At 36.2% G+C, this 22,792-nt stretch overlaps 1 protein-coding gene across 2 annotated transcripts; it reads right to left on the bottom strand.

Moving 5' to 3' along the window:
• Positions 1-1,366: 1,366 nt before the first annotated feature.
• LOC103697035 (PHD finger protein ING1-like) lies at positions 1,367-22,792 on the bottom strand. 2 transcript variants are annotated; one of them, XM_089929647.1, is made up of 8 exons: positions 22,653-22,792; positions 20,120-20,265; positions 9,997-10,068; positions 4,211-4,401; positions 2,361-2,421; positions 2,143-2,242; positions 1,944-2,067; positions 1,367-1,849 (listed from the first exon to the last, which is right to left on the bottom strand). In XM_089929647.1, the coding sequence occupies exons 3-8, from the start codon at positions 10,022-10,024 to the stop codon at positions 1,739-1,741; spliced, it is 615 nt and encodes a 204-aa protein (XP_089785773.1). In that variant the 5' UTR covers positions 10,025-10,068; positions 20,120-20,265; positions 22,653-22,792; the 3' UTR covers positions 1,367-1,738. The 2 variants fall into 2 exon arrangements, with proteins under 2 accessions (XP_089785773.1, XP_008777019.1); XM_008778797.5 differs by lacking the exon at positions 20,120-20,265.

Below are 22,792 nucleotides of genomic sequence, written 5' to 3' on the forward strand. Positions count from 1 at the left end.
AGAGACTATAACTATTTCTTCCACATCATGAGTGGTAGTAATAGTTGGCTAGCTACTATTCTAAGACTCTACTTCATTAAGGCCTCATCCTAGAATGATAACTCTTGCCTTCTGGGTATAAATCTAAGTTTTCGGCTTGCCTCCTTGGATTTAGGTTGATAGGCATATTGCCTTGAATCCTTGGTGTATCGGTCTACATCTTTGGTGTACCGGCTTGCACCCTTGGTGCATTGGCGCATATTCTTGGTATTTCATATTGCTTTTATAATACTTGGTCTAAGGTTAGTATCTTTTTGGTAGTAATTGGCTTAGTAACTATGTATTTTATCAGGTTGTCTCGGACAGAGTATAACTTGGTTGACTAATCGAATGATTTAGCACATTGATTATGTTGTCAATCTATACCTTGGTATTTGATTGAAAGTTGACATCCTTTCAGAACCTCTTATTCGATCTATAAAAAATATCCCATCTAAAGATGTATTTTTATGTAATATATACTAGATGGCCTTTTCAAGGACTGTTATTGGTCTATCTTTATATCATAACCATTGGTATAGATGTGATGTAAATAGTTGGCTTACCTAACAAGAATTAGCTTGAGTTTGAAATGTCAACCAAATTTCAAGCAGATTGAGCATGGAAACTAACATAAATCTCATACAAAAACTCCTACAAGCTATCATGTATGCCCACGATATCCCAAACAGATCCGGTCTAAATGTGCTCGACTTAATGTGCAATCTAATCAAGACGTCATCAACGGCTTTCCAACACCCCAAGTTAGACCAAGTCACAATCCTTGCCTTTCAGCACCCCATCAACATACGCGAGAGCCCATGCGAGCATATGTTATGATCCCATATCGGTTCTATGCTGCATAGGGCCGAGATATCCAAATGATGAGCTTACGCTACTTTGTCTGGTTTCTGCCAATTGGCACTCAATTGGCTGAGTTCGAGTCGAGATTGGGACTAGTGGGAGGCGACAAGGTCTATGCATGTTCCATGGTTTGCAAAGGGAAATTAGCGTACAAATAACTGCAGCCTGGTGGATCGACCCGCTTGTTGCACCTCAGATAAAAGATACTGGAAGTGGGGTGTGATTAAATCCTTGGTTATTATAATGTCTGATCTGTCATAAAGATTTTACAGTTTCTTCTTAGAGCCTCTAGGTTTATATGCTTGAAAATGGTATCTGACATAGCCAAATTAATAATTGAGCCATGTTAATCAACGACATTAGTGTTATCAAGTTATTAATAATTTTCCTTAATGAATAAAATGAATGATGTTTCATATTGCAGAATTTTTTATTTTATAATTGTACAAGATATAACACCATTATATATTTTGCTTTAGTAGGATATGTGCAAAAGTTGCAGGTAACCATATTAATTTCCTTGATAAAAGTTGCACAATTTTATATTTTGTTTTAACCAAACGACGCTTGAGTGGCCATATGGCTCAAACCCAAAGTAAATGTTAGTGAATGCGGAATAAGCTCCAATTTGGACCAAAATGCCTGCTTCCACCCTGAATTCTTGAGCAACAATCCAGCCTGCAATTTCCCAACAATCAAGCAGCCATTGAGTACTGAAAAAGGTTGTCCTCCACAAATTACCACAGTTGGGAGTATGGATGCAGAGACCGACCCAACCACCAGCACGGAAAGTCCTCTACTCATTTACATCCCTGGCAGCAAACCCAGCTCCAAACTGTCAGCAGAAGTAACCATTTCATTTACCTTTTCGACGTTTCTGAATTCCAACGCAATTGGAGCAGTACCACGTTCCTTTTGGTTGTTCTTTCAAACCAACGCATCCAAAATGAAACCACTCAATCTTGCACTGCCACAAGAAAGTAAAACAATAATTAAAACCAACTTTTGGACGATAAAATTCATGAAAGGAGGGAAAAGAATGGAAGACAAGCAAATCATACATCAGGGTTGTCACAAGCAACCATCTCCCCGTAGCTAACTTGGTTGCAGAAACAGTACGTGGGTTCATTTGGGTCCACTGGCAATTCCAGGCCTATGCTTGCTGGCTCCACTGCTAATTGTGATCTGCAGCCAAGAAATGGAGTGTCAATCTTGCCTCAATGTCATTGCTTGATAAAAATCATTCTGAAAGAAGCATACTTCTTCCGCCCCCCTCGGTTGCTTTCAGCAATCCTTCGAGATCTTGTACTAGCATCAGCATTTGATGCACCAGCACCTGCTCCAGTTGCAAGTTCCCTTTCTGTTTGCCAAACATAAAAACACACAAGCAGAATATCAGTTAGAAAGCTGGAACCATTTGAAGGATTGCAACAGCATATCAGATAAATGCCACTGAAGAGAGGAAATTCTGTAAGTACCTTGCCGGAGCTCTTCAAGCTTTCTCATGTATTGATCAAGTTGTTGGATGTGTGCATCTACCTACAGCACAAATTTATGATCAATAATGGCAACTGATAGTTCCCTCGTTCAGGGATTATTATAAGAAACAGTTGGATTGAGGCCACCAGAGATGTGAAACCTGACAATCCAACAGGTTTCAGGTGATTAGCAAGAATCACTTGAAAGAAAAGCAACAGTTGGGCCAAGCACATAGATAATAAATCAATGTGTGCACTCCCCTAGAATTTCAGAAGTCCCTCATCAGGAGTCGAAGGAATTTGCTCAAGGGAAGAGGGAATGCTCATGATTATGAAATGCAAGGATAAACAATCAATGGAACACAGAAAATAAATGTTGATTTTAAGTAAAGTACAGTGATAAAGGAGTTGTAGACGCAAGTAAACCAGAGTTGGCTAGTGTTAAAAGGAAGAGAATGGATCCTGTTCACCATATTTCGAAGTATTAGATGTCTAGACTATGTAAGGTGATCAGACAGCAAAACAAAAAGGAGAATATAAGAAAAATACAGGGCTTCATTATTTTTATTGCTAAAGTATGCTTTTGAGGTGGATAGGAGGCCTTCACTGATTAGCTCAGACTTAACTGCTGACAAGTATTGGTCTTTTCAAGTTTTGTTGACATTATATATATAAATTTAGAAGCAATATTATTACATGGACATGTTCAAGGCGACATCTCCAGGTATCTAGAAGAATCTGAAATGGGAATCTTCTAAAAATTGGACACACAGACATGTCTGCATCTTATATACGTGCACACAAAAGTGTATTGGTGGATGCATATATGAATAATGAGCTATATATACATTCTTTTGAGTCCATAAATTTGACAAAATGCTTTCTAATTATTATGTTAGACTTAATAATTATAATATAAAAGTGGCAAAAATAGACACATAACGATGATGACATTATGATATGATGCTGTTAAGTGTCATGAGTATCCCTACTCCCTAGCATCCAAGGGACCAACACACCAAAATCTCAAAATTTGTTAGCAGGTATTAGCTGTTTAGCGAGATGCCACAGCTATAAAAGTTTAATATCTATACTAATTAGGAGTTCATTATCGTGACGGCACATGTAACTATATAAGGATAACTAATAGTATAAAAAGCAAAAACAACACGTAAAAAACAAAACTCTCAAGGCAGCTGGATGGCTCCTAATATCCCAGTAGATCTGCTAAAAGAGAGACCTCGTGTAGATTAATACTTGACAACCTACTTAAAACCCCTCAGAAAACTTCCTAACTATATAATGATCCCAGCAATTTTTGTTTGCTTATTTAGACCCGCAGAAAGCATTGGGAAGAAGTACAACAAAATTTTTCTCTGCAAACTGTGGTTTCATATCTTGGCAAGACCATTATTTTTTCACTGTTTATCAAATCATTTTTTTAATTCAAATTTCCATACCAGTTAAAATCTTTTTTACAGTGAGACCAGAGCAAATACAACTTATTCTACCATTATTTCCTTTTATAATGTCTAATAACAGCTGTAAAATAAAATAAAATAACAAACCATATATGAATTGGAAATCAGTAGATGAGGTCTGCAAATTAATATCCTGTTTAACCATGTAGATTTCAAGAAAAGTAGAAAATCTGGTGAATATGCAATTATCAAATGAGTATCGGATGAATATAAAAATTGTCACAAGAGGAAGTTTCTGTTGGATCAGAAATTCGTGTTTGCCTAATTGCAGGCTGCCACTTTGAGAATGAAAACAAGATGATTACAAGTGTGATCCAACAAAATTTGATATTTATAGATGGTGAAAAAGTAAATTGGGTACTTATATACCATATCATAGGCCTGAGTGGCCAAGGCCACTTTTTCATCAGCAATCCTGATGCAATGCTTTTGTTCATCAAGAGCCTCATCCGAAAATCTGATAAGTGATGATCTACTACGAGTAATGTTACCAGACTCAATGCCCTGCTTAATATCCTCTATTTCTTGCTCACAACGTTGTTCATTCTGCTGCTGGACTCCTGCATGTATTTCCAAGAAACATTGATGAACTGAAGAGCTACCCTACCTCAATGCGTTAAACGGCTAAAAAAATGCTAAAAGTTGCAGCCATCAAAGTACACATACTCAAACATGTGATGTTAACAGAAGCACATCCATATCAGACTGAAATGTAAGCACCCACATATATGTAAACCACAAAATACCATAAAACACCTTTCCATGTGTGCAGATATGCCTTGGCAAGTCATATAAAACTTCGAAGTTCAAATTACTCTGAGGAATTTATTTTTCTGTTTATCATCAAAATTCAAATCACTAGATATGGACGAAGTAGTAAGGAAGGATTAGATATCTCATCATTTTTTAGAAAGTATGACCCTAAACCGAGCGGAGTGGAGGGAAAAGATTCATGTAGCCAACCCCAACAAGTTTGAAATTAAGGCTTAGTTGAGTTGAGTTTATCATCACCAAATAGGAAATGTCTAGAGATGATTTTTTGATATGCGAATAATCTATAAACTGTTGCAAATTATTAACAATTTAGAATCTCATTAACATCTGCCCTTCAATCGAATCTATTGTATTCCATGTCATTGTTGATTTCATAAATGTCCATGAATTTCTAATTTCTCCAGTTATTTTGCATTCATTGATTAATTAAAATTATAGAAGTGACTGCATGCTTCTTGAGATTTATAAGTTGATTTTATATGTTATTTTATTGAGACTTTAAATCTAATTGGCTTTAAGATGTGAGTATTGGCCCCACATATTGTTACGTGAATACATGCTATAACAGCTGGCTCCAATGAGGATATTTTATCTTTTGAGCATTGAGTGTCTTCTACCCAATTGTTACATAAACAAACAAACAGAGCCTCTAAAGACTGTTGCCTTCTTCAAGGTCTCTTTATCCTTCATTCTCACCTCTTTCTTTCCCTTCTCCTCTCAACCTCATTTTATTCCAGTATATCTTCTTTTATTTATTTATTTTTTCATTTCTGGTTCATTTGTTTGCCATTTTTCCACAGGGCTGCAAGATATGTGAAGATCATAGTACCTTTAAAATTTGTCTTGATCCAATATTGAATTAAATGTACGAGGCCTGAGTCTAACATTGCACCAGAACCAGGTTGCAGGTCTTAATGCCGTCTCTAATCAGACGTTCAACTTGCTTCGCTCATTCATCTCCTAATTAATCCATTGGTGTGAAGACTGCCTTGAGGTTGTTCAACCCTTTTGCCCCCTTTCTTATTGGCTATGTAAAGGATCTGCATGGTATGTCAGCTTTGGGTGAAGCCCCTCTCCACTCTAAAGGCACAAAGCCAATCAATAAAGAAATCATGATCCTCTCAGAGTTTGGCATATCAATAACAAGGGTCCTAGCATGCTTACTGAAATCTAATATCAGGGAATTCTCTGATGTACTCAATTTTAGAAGATTTCATTACAATGGCATGTTAATTAACAATCCCTCATGAATGTAGTAGTTGTGTTTTATGAAAAGCTCTTTGAAACTACTTGGTCATTTTATCCTCAAAAAATACTCAACTCAATGCTACTCTATAAATTTCATAATGCTTTTGTATTTTTATCCTTTAAACTCTAGTTAATACAAGTCAAAAGGAATTATATAACTATCCTATTCTTATATCCTAAGAATGAAGAGCCAGAAATAATGCATTATCACCTTGTCGAAGTGGAAAAGTCATTATACTCGGCCAGAATCTTCCTAATTCATATTGATGTAAGGCAATCCTAATTGCATCCAAATAGCATGGCATTCAATGTCCATAAGGGGTATTACCATCAAACATCAAATTGTCCACATCATCCCTTTCCTATCTACTCTAGACGTGTCTGGTGGTCTACTTTGCCTGTGAAAATGGGCCATGGGCAACAAGTTAGATGTTTCTCTTTTAGCTCAATCCTACAAAGCATGGATACTTCGAATCGCCTACTGTGTTTGTATCATATCCATATCAAATACCAATACTTGGATATTTCTCGGATACGTATCTGATACTTATGTTAGATATTCCATTTTTTAAAATTAAAAAATATTCTGGATACTTTTTGGATATACTTTAGATCAAGGTTCGCAATCTCAGTACGATTCCCCATACCAATACCATCTTAATATAGTGTCAGTATTGCCCGGTATGGGGTTGGTTCAGGTTCCGATACTTGGTACGCCCCCCATACGGTGTACTAGTTCGATACCAATAAGGTATGGTACACCCAATAAGCACTGATATGGACCAGTACAGCATACCATGCTTTAGATACTTCCCCGATTCCTCCAAAATGAGGGAAAAGGTTAATTTTGTAGTCTATGATATTAAATTTAAAATATGAAGTATGGATTACAGTCCCTAGAATAATGACTAAATGATGAGCATGTAAAAGTTAATGCTGCCATATAAAATATGGACAATGTTATTTTGTTAGGCATAGCATATGATTGATGGATTTTTTTTTATACACACACATATGTATTTGTTTGTATGAATCCATGTATGTATGTATAAAATATCACACACACACACACACACATATACATACATATAGTATCTTACTTTATCAAATTTTGCCTTATCAGTGTATCCGTATCCCATAAGCATGGCCATGCTTCAGAGGATCAATCCTTCTTGGATACTCACAAAACATAAGGGACACACGCATTACAAGTTACAACACTAAATAAAGGATTTTTAGGACTCAAGATAGAAAGTTTAAGAGAATCCATCAGTATTTTGAAGGACTGAAGCAGGGATATAGCTATTTCTGCACTCATATTGCCAGCAAATAGTCAACCCAATAGTTCCCTGCTTATAGCAGTCAGCCACAATAGAATAGTTATAATACATGCAATATGCAGATTCAGCTCATCAGTGTCATATAACCATATCTTTAGTCAGAAAAATGAATGACATTCCCCTCAAAATAGAGAATAAATACAAAAGCATCCAAGTTTGGAACAATCATTTCTTATATTTTTGGTGAATTCACCAGCCAATGGATATTTCAACTAAAAAATAAGTAATAGTTAGCTTTGTTCCCCCTTTTCATGCATTTAATAACAGCCAGAAACATCTAGTGGACCTGTAATTAACACCTATCAAGAAATACATCCCCATACTCAAAAAAACATGCATGTCTTCTTTTTTGGCAAGCCCGTCATTTAGATGAGCATAAGAACATGCAGACAAACATATATCCATATTTGTAAGTGAACTTGAGTGCAGCATATTTTAATTTGCCACCATAATACAGACCTTTAAATGATCCTTGAAACACATACAGGCACTGCTACCTCCTTACCTATCCATACTACCAATGTACCTGAAAACCAAGCATAATCTATAGTTCTACACAAACTTCAACACACTAGCTGCTTTAAATAAAGTCCTGCCTGAATTTCTAAATACTTTTCTTCATGTGTCCAATCAGTATGATTGATTGACTCAATCTACTCTTAATCATCTTTTAGATACACATAAGAATCGACCACATATTGCAAGTAAATGGCCAGATGATTGTACGAAATCATACATAAATGTTGAATTAATCAGAGATATGAATAGATCTAGGCTATATCCTATGATAGGTGTTGCATACCTCTATTGCCTGCGTGGGATCATATTGTGGTAGAGCGGCTTGTGTTACTGCATAACAATGTTTGCAGTACTGACGCATACTGGCTAGTAATACCATATATTGTACTAACCCAATACCAAAACCTGGTACAGCTGATATCTCAACTCCAATAATGTACCATGGGTCGGCATGGACGTGTATTGTAATGATCTAACCCAATCTGGTAAATTACAGGTATCATGTCCGGTATCAAGATTGAAAACCTTGGTGCATATCACTTTTATATGCAAGATTTAGGCCAAGATATAACAGGATGAGGTTGTATTCTCCTTTCAGACCCACACACAACCATCTGGAATAGCTTTATGTTTTTATTGAGGAGCTTCCCTTTATTTTACTTCTTTGTACGATATGAAGGCATAATTCTTGAATTGAACAAAGGAATGACATACATCATGATTCTACATCAAATAAAAGTCTAATGTCAATATTACACAATCGTTTTGCAATATTATCAAATAATATATTCCTTTCATCATCGACTTTGAGCTCTTATATTTTACTGATATATAAACATTAATATATATATATATATAGTTTTTTTTGTATGATATATTAATTATAAATTATAACTATGCACTGCACATGATAAGCAATACTCACCATGAATATCTAAGAAAATTATGATGTTAGCTTTCTATAAATTAGTCCAAAATATCTTGTTTGAAACATATCTATACAATATCATAAAATAGTTAAAAGCGATCTAGGTTAAGAAAAAATTGAATAATGGAGCACATCTAAGCATGCAAATTATGAATCTTTCAACAAACCTGTGTATCTTTCTCTATTCATGACTGCCAAGTTTCTCCTCAGTACAGCATAGCATACATACCATTTCAACCCTAAAGCAGCTTAAGCACAACGAGCAATATGGAACAGCTTTAATTATGAGAATATTTTCCACACTTTGAACTGGTTCTCTTGTTGTTCCTGAATTGTAATTGTCGTGTTTCACCAATTATAATGTGTACTTCTAACTTATATGTGTATTAAGTAAGAAATGGAACATGGCCACCAATTCTTGAAATGGCAATATATATCTCCGAACTTAGATGACTCGGCTATGTTGAATGTTATCCCAAATGCTTTTAGAGAGTTATGATGTCTTTCTTAACCTTCTAAGCAAGTGATAACTCTTTGATTATGTTGATTAATTTAATTAGAATAGCATGCCCATCATGACATACAATTATTCTTGCTCGACAATGGCATGACTAAACAGAGGTGTAACGGGACCATGAACAAACCACAACAGTTGAATCTTATGCCTTATCTGACTGAACTAATCATCCTATCCTTTCGACAAGGCCAAGATGTTGAAGAGGCTATCTAAAATAACAACTTGTTTATACAGATGTTTTAATTTTATGGATCATATACTCATGCTTCATGAACTACTTGCTAGGATTTGACTTTCATGACTGCTTGCATGATTCCGAACTCATGTTAAAATAACATGAAATCTACACACAATCATAGAAACAAATGAAATACACATTTATCCTGCTAGCTGCAAGTAATGATAGTAAACCTTTCTGGATTCACTAGATTGATAGACCAATTCTAACATGTTAAAGGCAGATTTTTCACGGGAGCCAATCAGAAAATGTCAAATCTCCTCTTAAAAATAACAAATCACCCAAAAGTCTATAATCTATATCAATCAGAATCAAGCTATGGGAGAAGGGCATGCGTGAAAACCGACAATTAAAGTACTATAATACTATCAAAATTCAACAAGAAAAAAAAAGCAAACATTATATTATCATACTAAAACTAAAGTGATTTAAATATACTCTCAGCCATCTAACACATTTGATGCAGTAGGCCCAGTTTACAAAAAATCAACAATCCACTAATATAGAGATAATAATCATGTAAATGACGTGCATAAGAATTGTTGCAAAGAACCTTAAAATACCGATACAATATTCAGCCATAACACGTACCCTGTAAGCTTTTATCTAGCTCTCGCATCAGTCCATAATTACGTTCCAGCAGTGTTGGCAAGGATTCAAAACCTGGAGGAAGGACAAATTACAGTAAACAAAAAGTACGTTTTTTTTCTGATAACCAAGTATAATATTCAATATATAGTAGAATTATCTAAGAACATACCAAGAAAACTAAGTTCTGTGCCTTGAAATAACTTTCACTTTCTAATATAATCTAAAATTCCAAACCACAAGGGTATTTGATCTCATGAACCAAAAGGTTGCATAATATTACAATTTGGTTTTCTAATTTGCTCTACTGCTTCAATTCACAAACTAATATATAAAATTGTTCGCCCATTTAAACCCTTAACCGACCTCTACCACAGATCATGAAGGATATAATGTTGCAAGAAGTGGATGGTCTCTAAAAGAATTGTGTGAAAAGAAAGACGAAAAAACACAAAATGGAATGGGAAAGTAGGAAGAACGAATTTAAATTATGGAAACAATGTTTTGAAAGATTATGGGATGCTGCCTGACGACTAGGTGGGCATCTAAGCTAGTGCCAAGAGGTAAAAGCACCCAGAAACAATAAATTGAAATGATAGAAATAAGTAGAAATATAAAATAAATTATAATCCAAAAAGTGAAATACAAGACATCATATAGAATGTACCAAGTCAATGAGAAGGAAGGAAAATTCAGTGCTAATTCATAAAGATGGTTCACTCCTTCATGCTCAAGCATGATGCAGAGCATTAAGAGGGCAACTAGGCAGCCCAACTAGGTGGTCATCTTTTACAACATTGTACGTGTCTATGTGATAAACCACAGATATACTAATAGACAATAAATTAGAGAATAATACATTTCGTTTACAGAAAGTTAGAACAAGGGTATCGCCAAATACTCTTTCAACCGTTCATTTAGCTAAAAAGTAAAAACAAACCATATGCTTTTCTAACCATAGTTCTAGAAGGCAGTCTTTGGAGGTACCCATGAGGAACTCCTTGAGGCACGCATTAAACAAACACTGGGTATAGCCAAATCTCATTCAAGTTGTTACACTAGGCAGGTGGCTCGTTTAGAAGTCAACAAGGGCAATGATCTAATCTTCATCAATTTTAGATTGTATCAGAAAATGCAAGACTTTGAATCTTATTTGATAGACAGTTTGATTCCTCAACTAAGGCCTTTGTTATGAACATCAATCTTTACCATAAGGCATCCATACCTACTAAAGCTAATACTGTGATCCATACCTGAAACAAATTTGAAAACCTTAAGCAACAGAAAATTTTTAAATTATACATTAAAAAAAATAACAGATGCAGCTTAAATTTTGCCGTGTTTTATTCACTTTAAAGAAAGATATAATATGTTCACCCTAATTTCTTAATTTGAACTTTGATAGATGCCAATATACAAAGGGAGATGGGATGGAACATGAATTGGATTTCTATAATAAATTATGCCTCGCTAAACATCAGCTCATTTTGACAAGATCTACACAGATTGCTCATCCAAAAACATGCGCATGATCAATCAGACAACAAGAACATTAGAATGTGAAAGTGAAAGGAAACCAGAAAATTAGTCTTTTTTTCCCGTTTGAGAATTGCCATTAGACTCCGGAGGGAGCAAGAAGCACGTGGACTAAATTTCCATAGACTTAATAATTGGAATAATCTAGCCTACTTAAATACCCAATTCCTTCACTTCATCACTTCAGAAGCTCAATAACACAACAATTCGAAGAATCCTACCTTCTCTATCTCTCATGGATAAGACTTTCCAGGGGAACAAAAAGAGCTAACAAATCAGTTTTTGCTGCTTTTATGAAGCTATGTGAAAATTATAGGCCTTCTCTAAAATTTATTAGGACATAATTCTGAATTGGAAACCAAGATCTTGTTCAAAACTTAAGGATATGAGTGGATAGCTGATCCTCCCGCAAGATGGGTAAGTCCTATCGATAGAGAATTTTTTCTCCTTTAAAAGTGATATGCAATGTCTTCAGGATCTTGTGTTCAATTAATGTTGTTTGGATACCAGCTTCCGTAAGCAACTGAAATTATACCCATACAAACACACTTTCGTATGAAGGATCTCCATGGACCATCGTGGGGGTGGGGTAGGTTTGGATAAGGAAGTTTTCCTTTTTCTTTTTTGCTGATGGTTATTCATGAGTACATGAAGCAATTGGTAATGCCTTGATATCATGGCCTAGTCTGTGTAATCTTGCTAACCTAATTATCAATATCCTTTTCTTGCTGATGATGAAAATAACTAATAGTATCAAATGTTGCTGAAACAGCTTCAATGATCCAAAATGCTTCCTTATCAATAACAATAATAATAATAATAATAGTACCAAATGTCTTTGAAATAGGTTCCACGATCCAAATGTTTCCTTATCAAAAAAAAAAAAATGCTACGATGTTATGTTGGTAATTCTCCATAATATCTTTTCTGCCCTGATAAAGAAACTATGGGAAAAATTAATGGCACGCGGTTTATTGGAACACGTGCGCATTTGAAATTGGAAACGCCTGTTGGGCGTTTTTTTTCTTTAGAAGAAACTGGCGCACGTTGCCAGAGCCTGCTGTAAACTTGGAATTAAAGGTGGGCTGGCCGCGTCCGCGGAAACAGCTCCCTTTTAATTCCGCATTTGAATTCGGGCCGCGTGCGTTTGAATTCAGCGAAACGCCATGTTTCGCTGGCAGAGGAATAACTGCGGACGCATCCGCAACATGACCAAAATGCCTAGATCAAATACCTCTATAAAAACCCCCTATTTCATCCTATTTTGGATACGAAAAATTAGAGAAAAATATTGGAGAAATTCTGGAGAAAAGTTCTTCCTCCTCCTAGCCACTTGTGATTTTTATTATTGCTCTTTTATATTTTATTTTATTCTTTTACTTTCGTTCTTCGCTGGATTTGCAAGTCCGATCGAGTTCATTTTGACTTCTTCCAAGACAAACCGAAGAAGAAGTTGTAGGGTCGTCGTATCTCAGAGGAGGATTGTCGGAAGACCCGTACGTGGGGGCAAATAGTTCTTTGGGACAACGTCTACACGTTTCGACCTACCTTCAATCAGGCTACTTTCTTCTACCTTTATTTTTAATTTAATATTAGTAGATCTGTAGGATTTGAAATTCTATAATATAAATTTATTAAATGAATAGATTTATTTAGTGCTAGAATAGATTTATTTTGCATTAAAATAGAATTATTTGGATGCCGAATGATATATATATATATTAATCCTTTTAAAAGTTTCTATTAATTGCATTTATAGATTTATTTGTTTATTTAGATAGTATATTGCTAACAATCCAAAAAAGTATTTGTTTATTTTTTGTTAGTAATATATAATTCATTAAATTCTTTATTACAATTGTGACATATTAGATTTTAATTAAAATAATTGTTTTGCCATCATAAAAATTAATAATCAATTATTTTAAAAAGATAATAATTTGCTTAACCTCCAAGAGGTTTATTATACCTCCATTTGGACTCCTCAAGAAGTAATTTTTATATCCCATTCAAACGAAAAATTCGAAAATTGTTTAATACATAATAATTTAATTCATTGAATTGACTTATTAGATCTCAATCAATTATTCTAATAAGGTAATAATTTTTATAATTCATTGAATTGACATTTTAGATCTCAATTACGATAATTGATTTGCTGGCACTAAATTAGTAATCAATTATTCTAATAAGAAAATAAATCAATTCTAATATATATAATTCATTGAATTGACAAATTAGATTTCAATTACAATAATTATTTTGCTAGAATTAAATTTAGTAATCAATTGTTACTAATTCGGAAAATTCAAACGGAAAATTCAAAAATTAGTTAATCCATAATAACAAATTTAAGTTTGAATTTAGGTTTTTCTAAAAATTAAATTTGTGTGATTTCTAGTGACTATATCCACTAACTAATAGTGTCAAAGAAAATCTTGTCAAAAAAGCATACGTGCTTAAGAAAGGCTAGTACGTAAGTGAGCCTAGTGCTCCACGACCGATCTGGAGTTGATCTGGCCATTAGTTTTTAGGATATATCAATTAGACATCCAAAGTTCAATATAAATATTAGTGCAATCTTTTGACATAGATTTTTTGCCTTCATTCAGGTTTCTGTCTCTATTCTGTAAGCCTGATCCTATGGCCTCAAACACTAGTGACCACCTTAGTGCCAAACCTAAAAAATTTGATGGCCATAACTTTAGAAGGTGGCAGAACCAAATGCGGTTCTGGCTCACCACATTAGGGTTGATCTCAGCCATAGGTGAAAGCATTACTGAAGTTGATAACGGATCCAACCTAACTACTTCATGATATGCTACTCACCAAAACTCAACCTCCTCCAACACTGAACCTTCTGCCTCCATCAGCACACCTTTTAGGACACCTGATGAGATAAACTATCACTGCATCCATAGAATCCTAGGTGCCCTTTCTGAGAGGCTGTATGATATCTATTACACAGTCAAGAGTGCCAAAGAACTCTGGGACACTCTAGATAGCAAATATGGTCTTGATGATGCTGGGGTAAAGATGTTCAAGGCCTCTGACTTCAATAATTTTAGGATGGTGGACTTAAAGCCTATGAATGACCAAATCCATGATTTTGAAACCCTGATCTACCAGCTTAGGGCTAATAGAACCAATTTGGATGAATCATTCCAGATAGCCTGTCTGATAGATAAACTACCTGCTTCCTGGTCTGATTTTGCTAAGATCTTGAGCCATACCCAAGGAGGTCTCACCCTAACCTAAGTCTTAAACTTTATTAGGATTGAATAGTAACACAGGTTTAGGAGTAATACCTCTACTGGACACAAAAATAATGCTTATAATGTAGAGGCTCCACCTAGAAAAAATCAAAACCGACCCTTCAAAAATAAGCATTACAAAAAGAAACCTTACAACCCTAGAAACCCTAACCACCATAATGAGAAACCTATCCAATCCCAAGAGCAGAAGAAGAAAAAAGAGGATGGTGGTGTCTGTTTTTGTTGTGTATGGTCGGACCAACCATTTGTCTCCCCAATGCTTTTATAAGAAGACTGCACCTCTTCAATCTAAGAAGAAGGGTCCACACACAACCAGTGCTCAAGTCAACATGGTGACTTCCGGCGCTGGCTTCTCTAAGACAGCTTTCAGGTCTGTTTTCTTCACTCCTAAAGTTAACATGACTTTACAAGCATTTGATTGGTGGATTGATATCGGAGCTAATATTCATATTTGTTTGGATCGCTCCTAGTTTTCTTCTTAACAAGTCTCAAGTGGAGGAGCTGTGATCATGGCAAACAGCTCGGAGGCGCGTTGTCACGACCTCCGCCCTGATCTGGCGGGCCGCTGCGACGGTCCTAGGGTGCGGGTAGGCATAAGGCCACCAGCAACCGCGTAGAACCCTACTACCTATCAATCATCATAAATTTCTGAAAATTTTGGCATGATATATGCACAAAATGATCACTTTGTTCTATTTTTAATCCGTAAGGAAATATCCATACATACCACAATCTACCTGTCAGAGTTGCAATCACATACCTGGACAATATAAATCAATACATTATCACAGGCACACCCCATCTGCATAAAAAATCCGGTTCCCATTTCATTCATGGTCAAACCCATATCCACAACAGGATCTATGCCTATAACTGTACACCATACACACTGAGGGTTTATAATACATCAAAATATATAAACCTTTACTCTACACTATACTATGCTATGGAGTGGCACAGCTAGCAGGCAACCACTAATCCTACTCCTCTCTATATATCAGCTGGTTTGCAACAAAAATATCAACTGGGGAGTGAGTATATAAATACTCAGTGAGTGGAGTGGAGAGTACAATGCATATGAGATAGAATATAATCATGGCTCGAGATGAAAACTCAAGAGCATATGAATGGTGATCAATAACAAGATGAACATGAACTCAACATAAAGAATATGGAGTAAATCATCAATATCACCATAATCAATATCAACTCATCTGAAGCACATATGGAATAATCAAGTAAACATATATGCTACTCATGAATATGCTCAACAGATCATAATGCTGGAACATACAAATCGGGTGTCAATATGCTGAGACATCGATAAACAACTATCGGGAGGTGGGTCTTACACCCTAGGCGAACCACAACTCTCTACTATCATATGCATGTATAGAATATGACACCACATCAATAATGTAAATGTTGGTCAGTATTCAGAACAGAAATCCATAGAAATCTGTGAGAATCACCTCATATCTGAATACTATTGGCACCTCGCGGGAATGCTACATCTGCGAAAAGCCATACTGCACCTCGCGGGGTCTTACTATGCCCGGCGGCAAGCAGATATATAAGTCGAAGGACCGGCCGATCCTACGCCTAGGGCTGTGTCCCCCCTAGAAAGAGACTGGGCTCCGCCCACCCAGAAGGCTACTATGTGCACACATGCCGATGTCTAACCCTATCGACTATAGGTGCTCTGTAGATACTGCCAAGCCATGCATAAATGCCATAATGCATCCTCCCAATACTCTACTAAAAAAGAGTATAATCAAGAGTACCACTCACTCGACCACGACCCAATCATAAACTAACATCAGGATTGGAAGTGAAGGGTCAAGGGAGTGTAATGTAACTCAATATATCACTAAAAAGGCTCTACAAGTCTTTGAAATAGAAAAAATAAAATCAATTTACAAAAGAAGTCATTTCACAATTCGGAACCAATTTAACTACTCTTCTACCCCTTGCAATCCTCTCAATGTTTCCTCAAATGCATGTACAAAATAATCAAGCACGGAGAAACAAAATTATAGAGGAATCTACTACAATATCAATCAATATGCACAAGTGGAATCAATTCACACTTGGCGACATTCATAAAAATGAATTAAGAATGCTCAATGGTGCAAAGTACATGACTCCCACTCACCTGTCAATCCGACACGGTCATGATACACCTCCAAGATCTACAGTAGGCGGTAGGAAACTTCTTCCTCTTGTTCCCTAGCTTCTTGCCCAACTGTGACATGCATTAATTATACATTCAGTCTTGTATCAAGGACTCATAATCTATGTATCAATCATAAACATAGAAAACTTTAATTGACTCAACTCCCCCCCTCACTAAATCTTTCTTTTTCTATTAATTAACTTGCTATTTATGTATATTTTGATGCAGGAGCATCTCACTCACACCTTGGGCCATTGCTGTTGGGGCAAGGTGCGATAAAAAAAATTGAATTCTTTCTCTTTCTAAAGTTTTCCTGCATCCCGAGCCATCTTCGACTTCCCGAGTCGACTCCGCTGAGGCTCGAGTCGACCCCAATCTGCTCCGAGTCGACTCCGCTGAGGCTCGAGTCGACTCCGGTGCGTTTTGAGGCGACTCGCATTATTTTTTGAGGCGACTCCCATCATTTTTCTCACCTTCTTCATCTCGAATGAACAGTAATCCAGACTGACAACGGGTTACTTCATCCCGGTTTTGATCCACTTTCCAAACTCCAAATTTTATGAAATTTTTACCTAACATTCTACACTCATAGGGGTTTCCAAAATAGTAAGATACATCATCATCAAAGGCCGATTGAGCTCCGAAATAATTCACCGAAGTCGGGACTTCGACACAGTTTTTCCACAGTCTTGAAAAAACCTTGTCGAAATCCGATTCTTTCTCTTTTAACCACCTCTAAAACCCCTATCTAACCTCTTTATAGTCTCAAATCCATTAGAAGACTAGGTAAGGATGGAGTACTCACCACTTTTTCTCTGAAAATGAGATCTTTGCACCGAGGAAAAGGAGACCGACACTTCCCTTTTCGTTTCAGCCGGGGCACAACCGGGATTCCCCCTTCCCTTCTCTTCTTTCTCCTTCTTCTTCTTCTTTCTTTTCTTTCCTTCGCCTGAGACCTCCTCTCTTCTTTTCTTTCTAACTCTCTCCCTCTAATTCCACCGCCTCAGCCAACCAAACCCTCTATTTAAGTCACATCAAACACTAAAATCCCTATTTTGCCCTTGCCACTTCATTGCATATACAATTATGTTATTATCTTTTGATTCCTTCCAATTTTACCCCTTATATCAATTTTAAGGACTATTCTATCCTTCTTTATATATTAAAAAAAAATTTGGGGTTATTACACGCGTGCTAGGAGTGAGACGTGTGGACTTAAAGCTTACCTCTGAAAAAATTCTGTCCCTGCACGGTGTCCAACATGTTCCAGTTGTTAGGAGAAACCTCATTAGTGGTTCCTTGCTTGTCCAGCAAGGCTATCGTCTTATTTTTGAGTCCAATAAAGTTGTAATTCTCATGGTGTAATGTTTATTAGAAAAGGATTCCTAAGTGAAGGATTGTTTAAGTTGAATGTAATAGCTCCTTCAATGAATAAAAATCCTTTGATTATGAATATAGAACCTCCTTCTATTTGGCATCGTAGATTAGGTCATGTAAATTATAATTCGATTAAGCAACTTATGAACCTAAATCTAATACCAAAAGTGATCTTAAGAACCATGAGAAATGTCAAATTTGTGTAGAAGCCAAACTTCCTAGGAAACCTTTTAAATCTGTTAATAGGAATTTAGATCTATTAGAGTTGATATATAGTATTGTTTGTGACTTGGGTAGAACTTTTAGAAAAGGTAACCGATACTTTGTGACCTTCATAGATGATCTATCCAAATTTTGTTACATCTATCTAATTAAAACTAAGGATGAGGTGCTCATCAAATTTAAGATTTTTGATCGAAGCTGAGAACCAACAGAAAAAGAAAATTAAAATCCTTAGATCAGATCGGGGAGGTGAATATACATCTAATGATACAACTCAATTTTGTGAAGATGATGGAATCATTCATGAAGTGACTGCACCCTATTCTTCCCAATCAAATGGAGTAGCAGAAAAGAAGAATAGGACTTTAATGGATATAGTTAACTCCATGCTTATAAGCTCAGAAGTACCAGAGAATTTATGGAAGGAAGCTCTAGTTTCAGCCTGTTATATCCTCAATAGGATTCCCTCTAAAAATAATGATCTAACCCCATATGAAGTCTGGAAACATAGAAAGCCTAATCTTAGCTATTTGAAAGTGTGGGGGTGCCTAGCAAAAGTGAAAATACTTGATCTTAAAAAAAAAAAATAGGACCTAAACAGTGGATGCGATATTCATAGGATATGCAGCCAATATTAATGCCAATAGATTTTTGGTGATTAATTCAGAAGAAAATGATATTAGTAACAACACCATCATAAAAGCCAGAGATGCAACATATTTTGAAGACACCTTTCCACTTAGGATTAGAGTAGATAGTCATATAGCTAGTAGCTCTAGTAGAATAAGGACAGGTGAAATAGAAGTGGAAGCAGAATCTAGGAGTAAGAGATCCAGGATAGAGAAAATATTTGGAGATGATTTCTATACCTTTCTTATAGAAGACTCTCCAACTACTTTTGAGGACGCAATGAAATCCTTAGATTCACCTTTTTGGAGAAAAATTGTAGACAACGAGATGCAGTCAATTATCCAAAATCATACTTGGAAATTGACTGATCTTCCTCCTGGCTGTAAAACTATAGGGTGCAAATGGATTTTTAAGAAGAAACTTAGGCCTGATGGCTCTGTAGATAAATTTAAAGCTAGATTAGTTGCCAAGAGTTTTACTCAGAGACCTGGGATAGATTTCTTTGATGTCTATGCACCTGTAGCTAGGATTACAACTATTAGGATCCTTATAGCATTAGCATTCATCCATAGATTACTAATTCATCAGATGGATGTCAAGATAGCTTTTCTAAATGGAGATTTAAATGAAGAAATCTATATGGACCAGCCAGAGAAATTTGTAATCCCAGGGCAAGAAAATAAAGTTTACAGACTAGTTAGATTTCTCTATGGTTTTAAACAAGCACCTAAGCAATGACACTTAAAATTTGATGAAACAATAATAACATTTGGATTTGAAACCAATAGCACAGACGAATGTGTATATCATAAGAGAGTTGGATATAAATTTGTGATCTTGTGCCTCTATGTTAATGATATACTGATCTTTGGGGAGGTGCTGCTGTGTCTTGGAAATCCACCAAACAAACCTTCATATCTAGAAATACCATGGAGTCTGAACTGATAGCTTTAGACACCACTAGCACTGAGGCTGAATGGCTCAAAGATCTACTAATAGACCTTTCTGTAGATTAGTCACCTTTACCACCTGTCTCCTTACATTGTGACTGTAAATCTGCAATAAATAAGTGCAACCAAGAAAATGCCAATGTAAAAATGAACAGGCACTTAAAAGTGCGCCATAAATCATTAAGATACAAATTGAAAAATAACGTTATTACTTTAAATTTTGTAAAATTAGAAAACAATTTGGCTGATCAGCTTACAAAAGGTTTGCCTAGAACAGTAGTTCTAGAGTCGTCGAGGGGAATGGGGCTTAGCCCATAAAGATAGATCACCACGGTGAGAACCCAACCTTAAAAGGTTCAATGGGTAGAAACAAACTGGAGTGTGACTAAGAGGAGCACTATTTTATATTTTCCTCATCCCTATAGCGCTAGTGCTCACAGAAACAAGCAGTAGGATAAGTTTGTTTGTATAACTCTTAATGAGTCCGAGATCCAAGAGGCAGGAGCTTCCTTGCTAGCTTACTTATTATGACTTACCTATATGAGCAGTCGTGAAGCCGCGATTATAGAAAAATGGCAATTTTCTAAAAAGTACATGATAGAAACCTGCGCATGGCCATATTAGCGCAACCTGCTTAGAACACAGATCGAGCTATATTATGTGTGCTGTTGATTTAATCTGAGCCATAGACCAAGGTTCAAGGTTAAGACCACCTTGACTCCACAGATGTAATCAATTGTCACTAAGTGAAGGTTCAAACCGAAAGGTACCTACACTTATTACATAATATAAGATATTCGACATTTTGTTTTGATTTTAAAATTATTTAAAAATTAATTTTTGTGGGGGATTGTGGGAAAAATTAATGGCACGCAGTTTATTGGAACGCGTGTGCATTTAAAATTGGAAATGCCCGTTGGGTGTTTTCTTTCTTTGGAAGAAACTGGCGCACGTTGCCAGAGCCTGCTGTAAACTCGAAATTAAAGGTGGGCTGGTCGCATCTGCGGAAACAACTCCCTTTTAATTCCGCATTTGAATTTGGGCCGCGTGAGTTTGAATTCAGCGAAACGCCATGTTTCGCTGGCAGAGGAATTACCACGGACGCGTCCGCAACATGACCAAAATGCCCAGATCAAATACCCCTATAAAACCCCCTATTTCATCCTATTTTGGATACGAAAAATTTGAGAAAAATATTGGAGAATTTTGGAAAAAAGTTCTTCCTCCTCCTAGCCACTTGTGATTTTTATTCTTGCTCTTTTATATTTTATTTTATTCTTTTACTTTCGTTCTTCGCTGGTTCATTTTGACTTCTTCCAAGATGTACCAAACAAGAAGTTGTAGGGTCGTCGTATCTCAGAGGAGGATTGTCGGGAGATCCATACGTGGGGACAAATAGTTCTTTGGGATAGCGCCTACACGCTTCGATCTGCCTTCAATCAGGCTACTTACCATTATTTTTAATTTAATATTAGTAGATATGTAGGATTTGAAATTCTATGATATAAATTTATTAAATGAATAGATTTATTTAGTGCTAGAATAGAATTATTTGGATGCCGAATGATATATATACACATATATTATTCCTTTTAAAAGTTTCTATTAATTGCATTTATAGATTTATTTGTTTATTTAGATGATATATTGCTAACAGAAACATTGTAGACTCTCAAGCTCTGAACAAGGAGTAACAAATGGTGACATCACTTTCTATCCCAGAATTTTTAAAACATCAGGACATGCATTCTTTTTCCAATTTGAACAAAATATTACCTAAATCAGACAACCAAAAGGATATTCATATACATCTTTGTTACCTATAAACGACTTGAGGGAAGAGATTCTTGGCATTTCCCATGACACTTGTACGGGATTCCAGTAGCAGAACCGCCAGAAAAAGAAACAGGATGAAAAATTAAAGCAGAGCAATCTCTACGAGCCTTCTTGACGTTACGGTTTGTCACAGACCACAATCGACAGGATACATTCCCCATGAAACAAAGCATTTCTTTCGAGGTCATCAAAGGCATGACATCAGTCCCATTCCCCAGGAAAGAGAAGTATGGACAAATCACCAACAAACATGATTTATTATGTAAAAGAACCAGCAAAAGCATCAAGAAATTCTTGCTGCGACGGCGTCTTCCTCGCTATCCCTGTTTTTTCACGCATAGCCATAGAACGAAGGGCCTGGGACAGTCCTAATACCATCAATCCCGCAGCTTGTTGAGCCCTAACAGCAATTCTTCGCTCATAGATTTCGACTAACAAACGATTGTTTTCTTGACGACCATTACAGCCACGCATTCTTTGAATGAAAGGAAAAAACCACATTTCGCCTATGATCTCAGTGGGAAAGTTTCAGGGAAAAACTACCTAGTCTGATCGAATTCTCAGTCCTAGATGAGATTTCAACGGCAACAAGAGGGGGGGAAAGGGAAAGAAGTGAGATGATCATAAGGAACAAGAGTAGGAAGATGGAGATCTTACTGGCTTGGAAGTCTTCGAGGAAACCCATTCTGGTTTCTCGATTCGATTTCCGACTCTTCTTCCCGCCCTAGCGATGCTTCCTTCTAATAACCCTTTTCTGGTTCTCGTTGTTGCCGAGGTTGTTACTGACGCTCTCTTCT

Source organism: Phoenix dactylifera, chromosome 3 (genome assembly GCF_051530095.1).
Source record: "Phoenix dactylifera cultivar Ajwa chromosome 3, Ajwa_hap1_PhDact_Kaust_v1.1, whole genome shotgun sequence".
Taxonomy (NCBI): Eukaryota; Viridiplantae; Streptophyta; class Magnoliopsida; order Arecales; family Arecaceae; genus Phoenix; species Phoenix dactylifera.

Bases quoted from the DNA above. Each gene is read 5' to 3' on its own strand.
- LOC103697035 (XM_008778797.5), bottom strand. From the start codon at position 22,680: ATGGGTTTCCTCGAAGACTTCCAAGCCA. The intron at 4,402-9,996 runs GTACGTGTTATG...AAATACATGCAG, and splicing joins GCTAGATAAAAGCTTACAGG to GAGTCCAGCAGCAGAATGAA. The intron at 2,243-2,360 runs GTACTTACAGAA...TTTGGCAAACAG, and splicing joins GCTTGAAGAGCTCCGGCAAG to AAAGGGAACTTGCAACTGGA.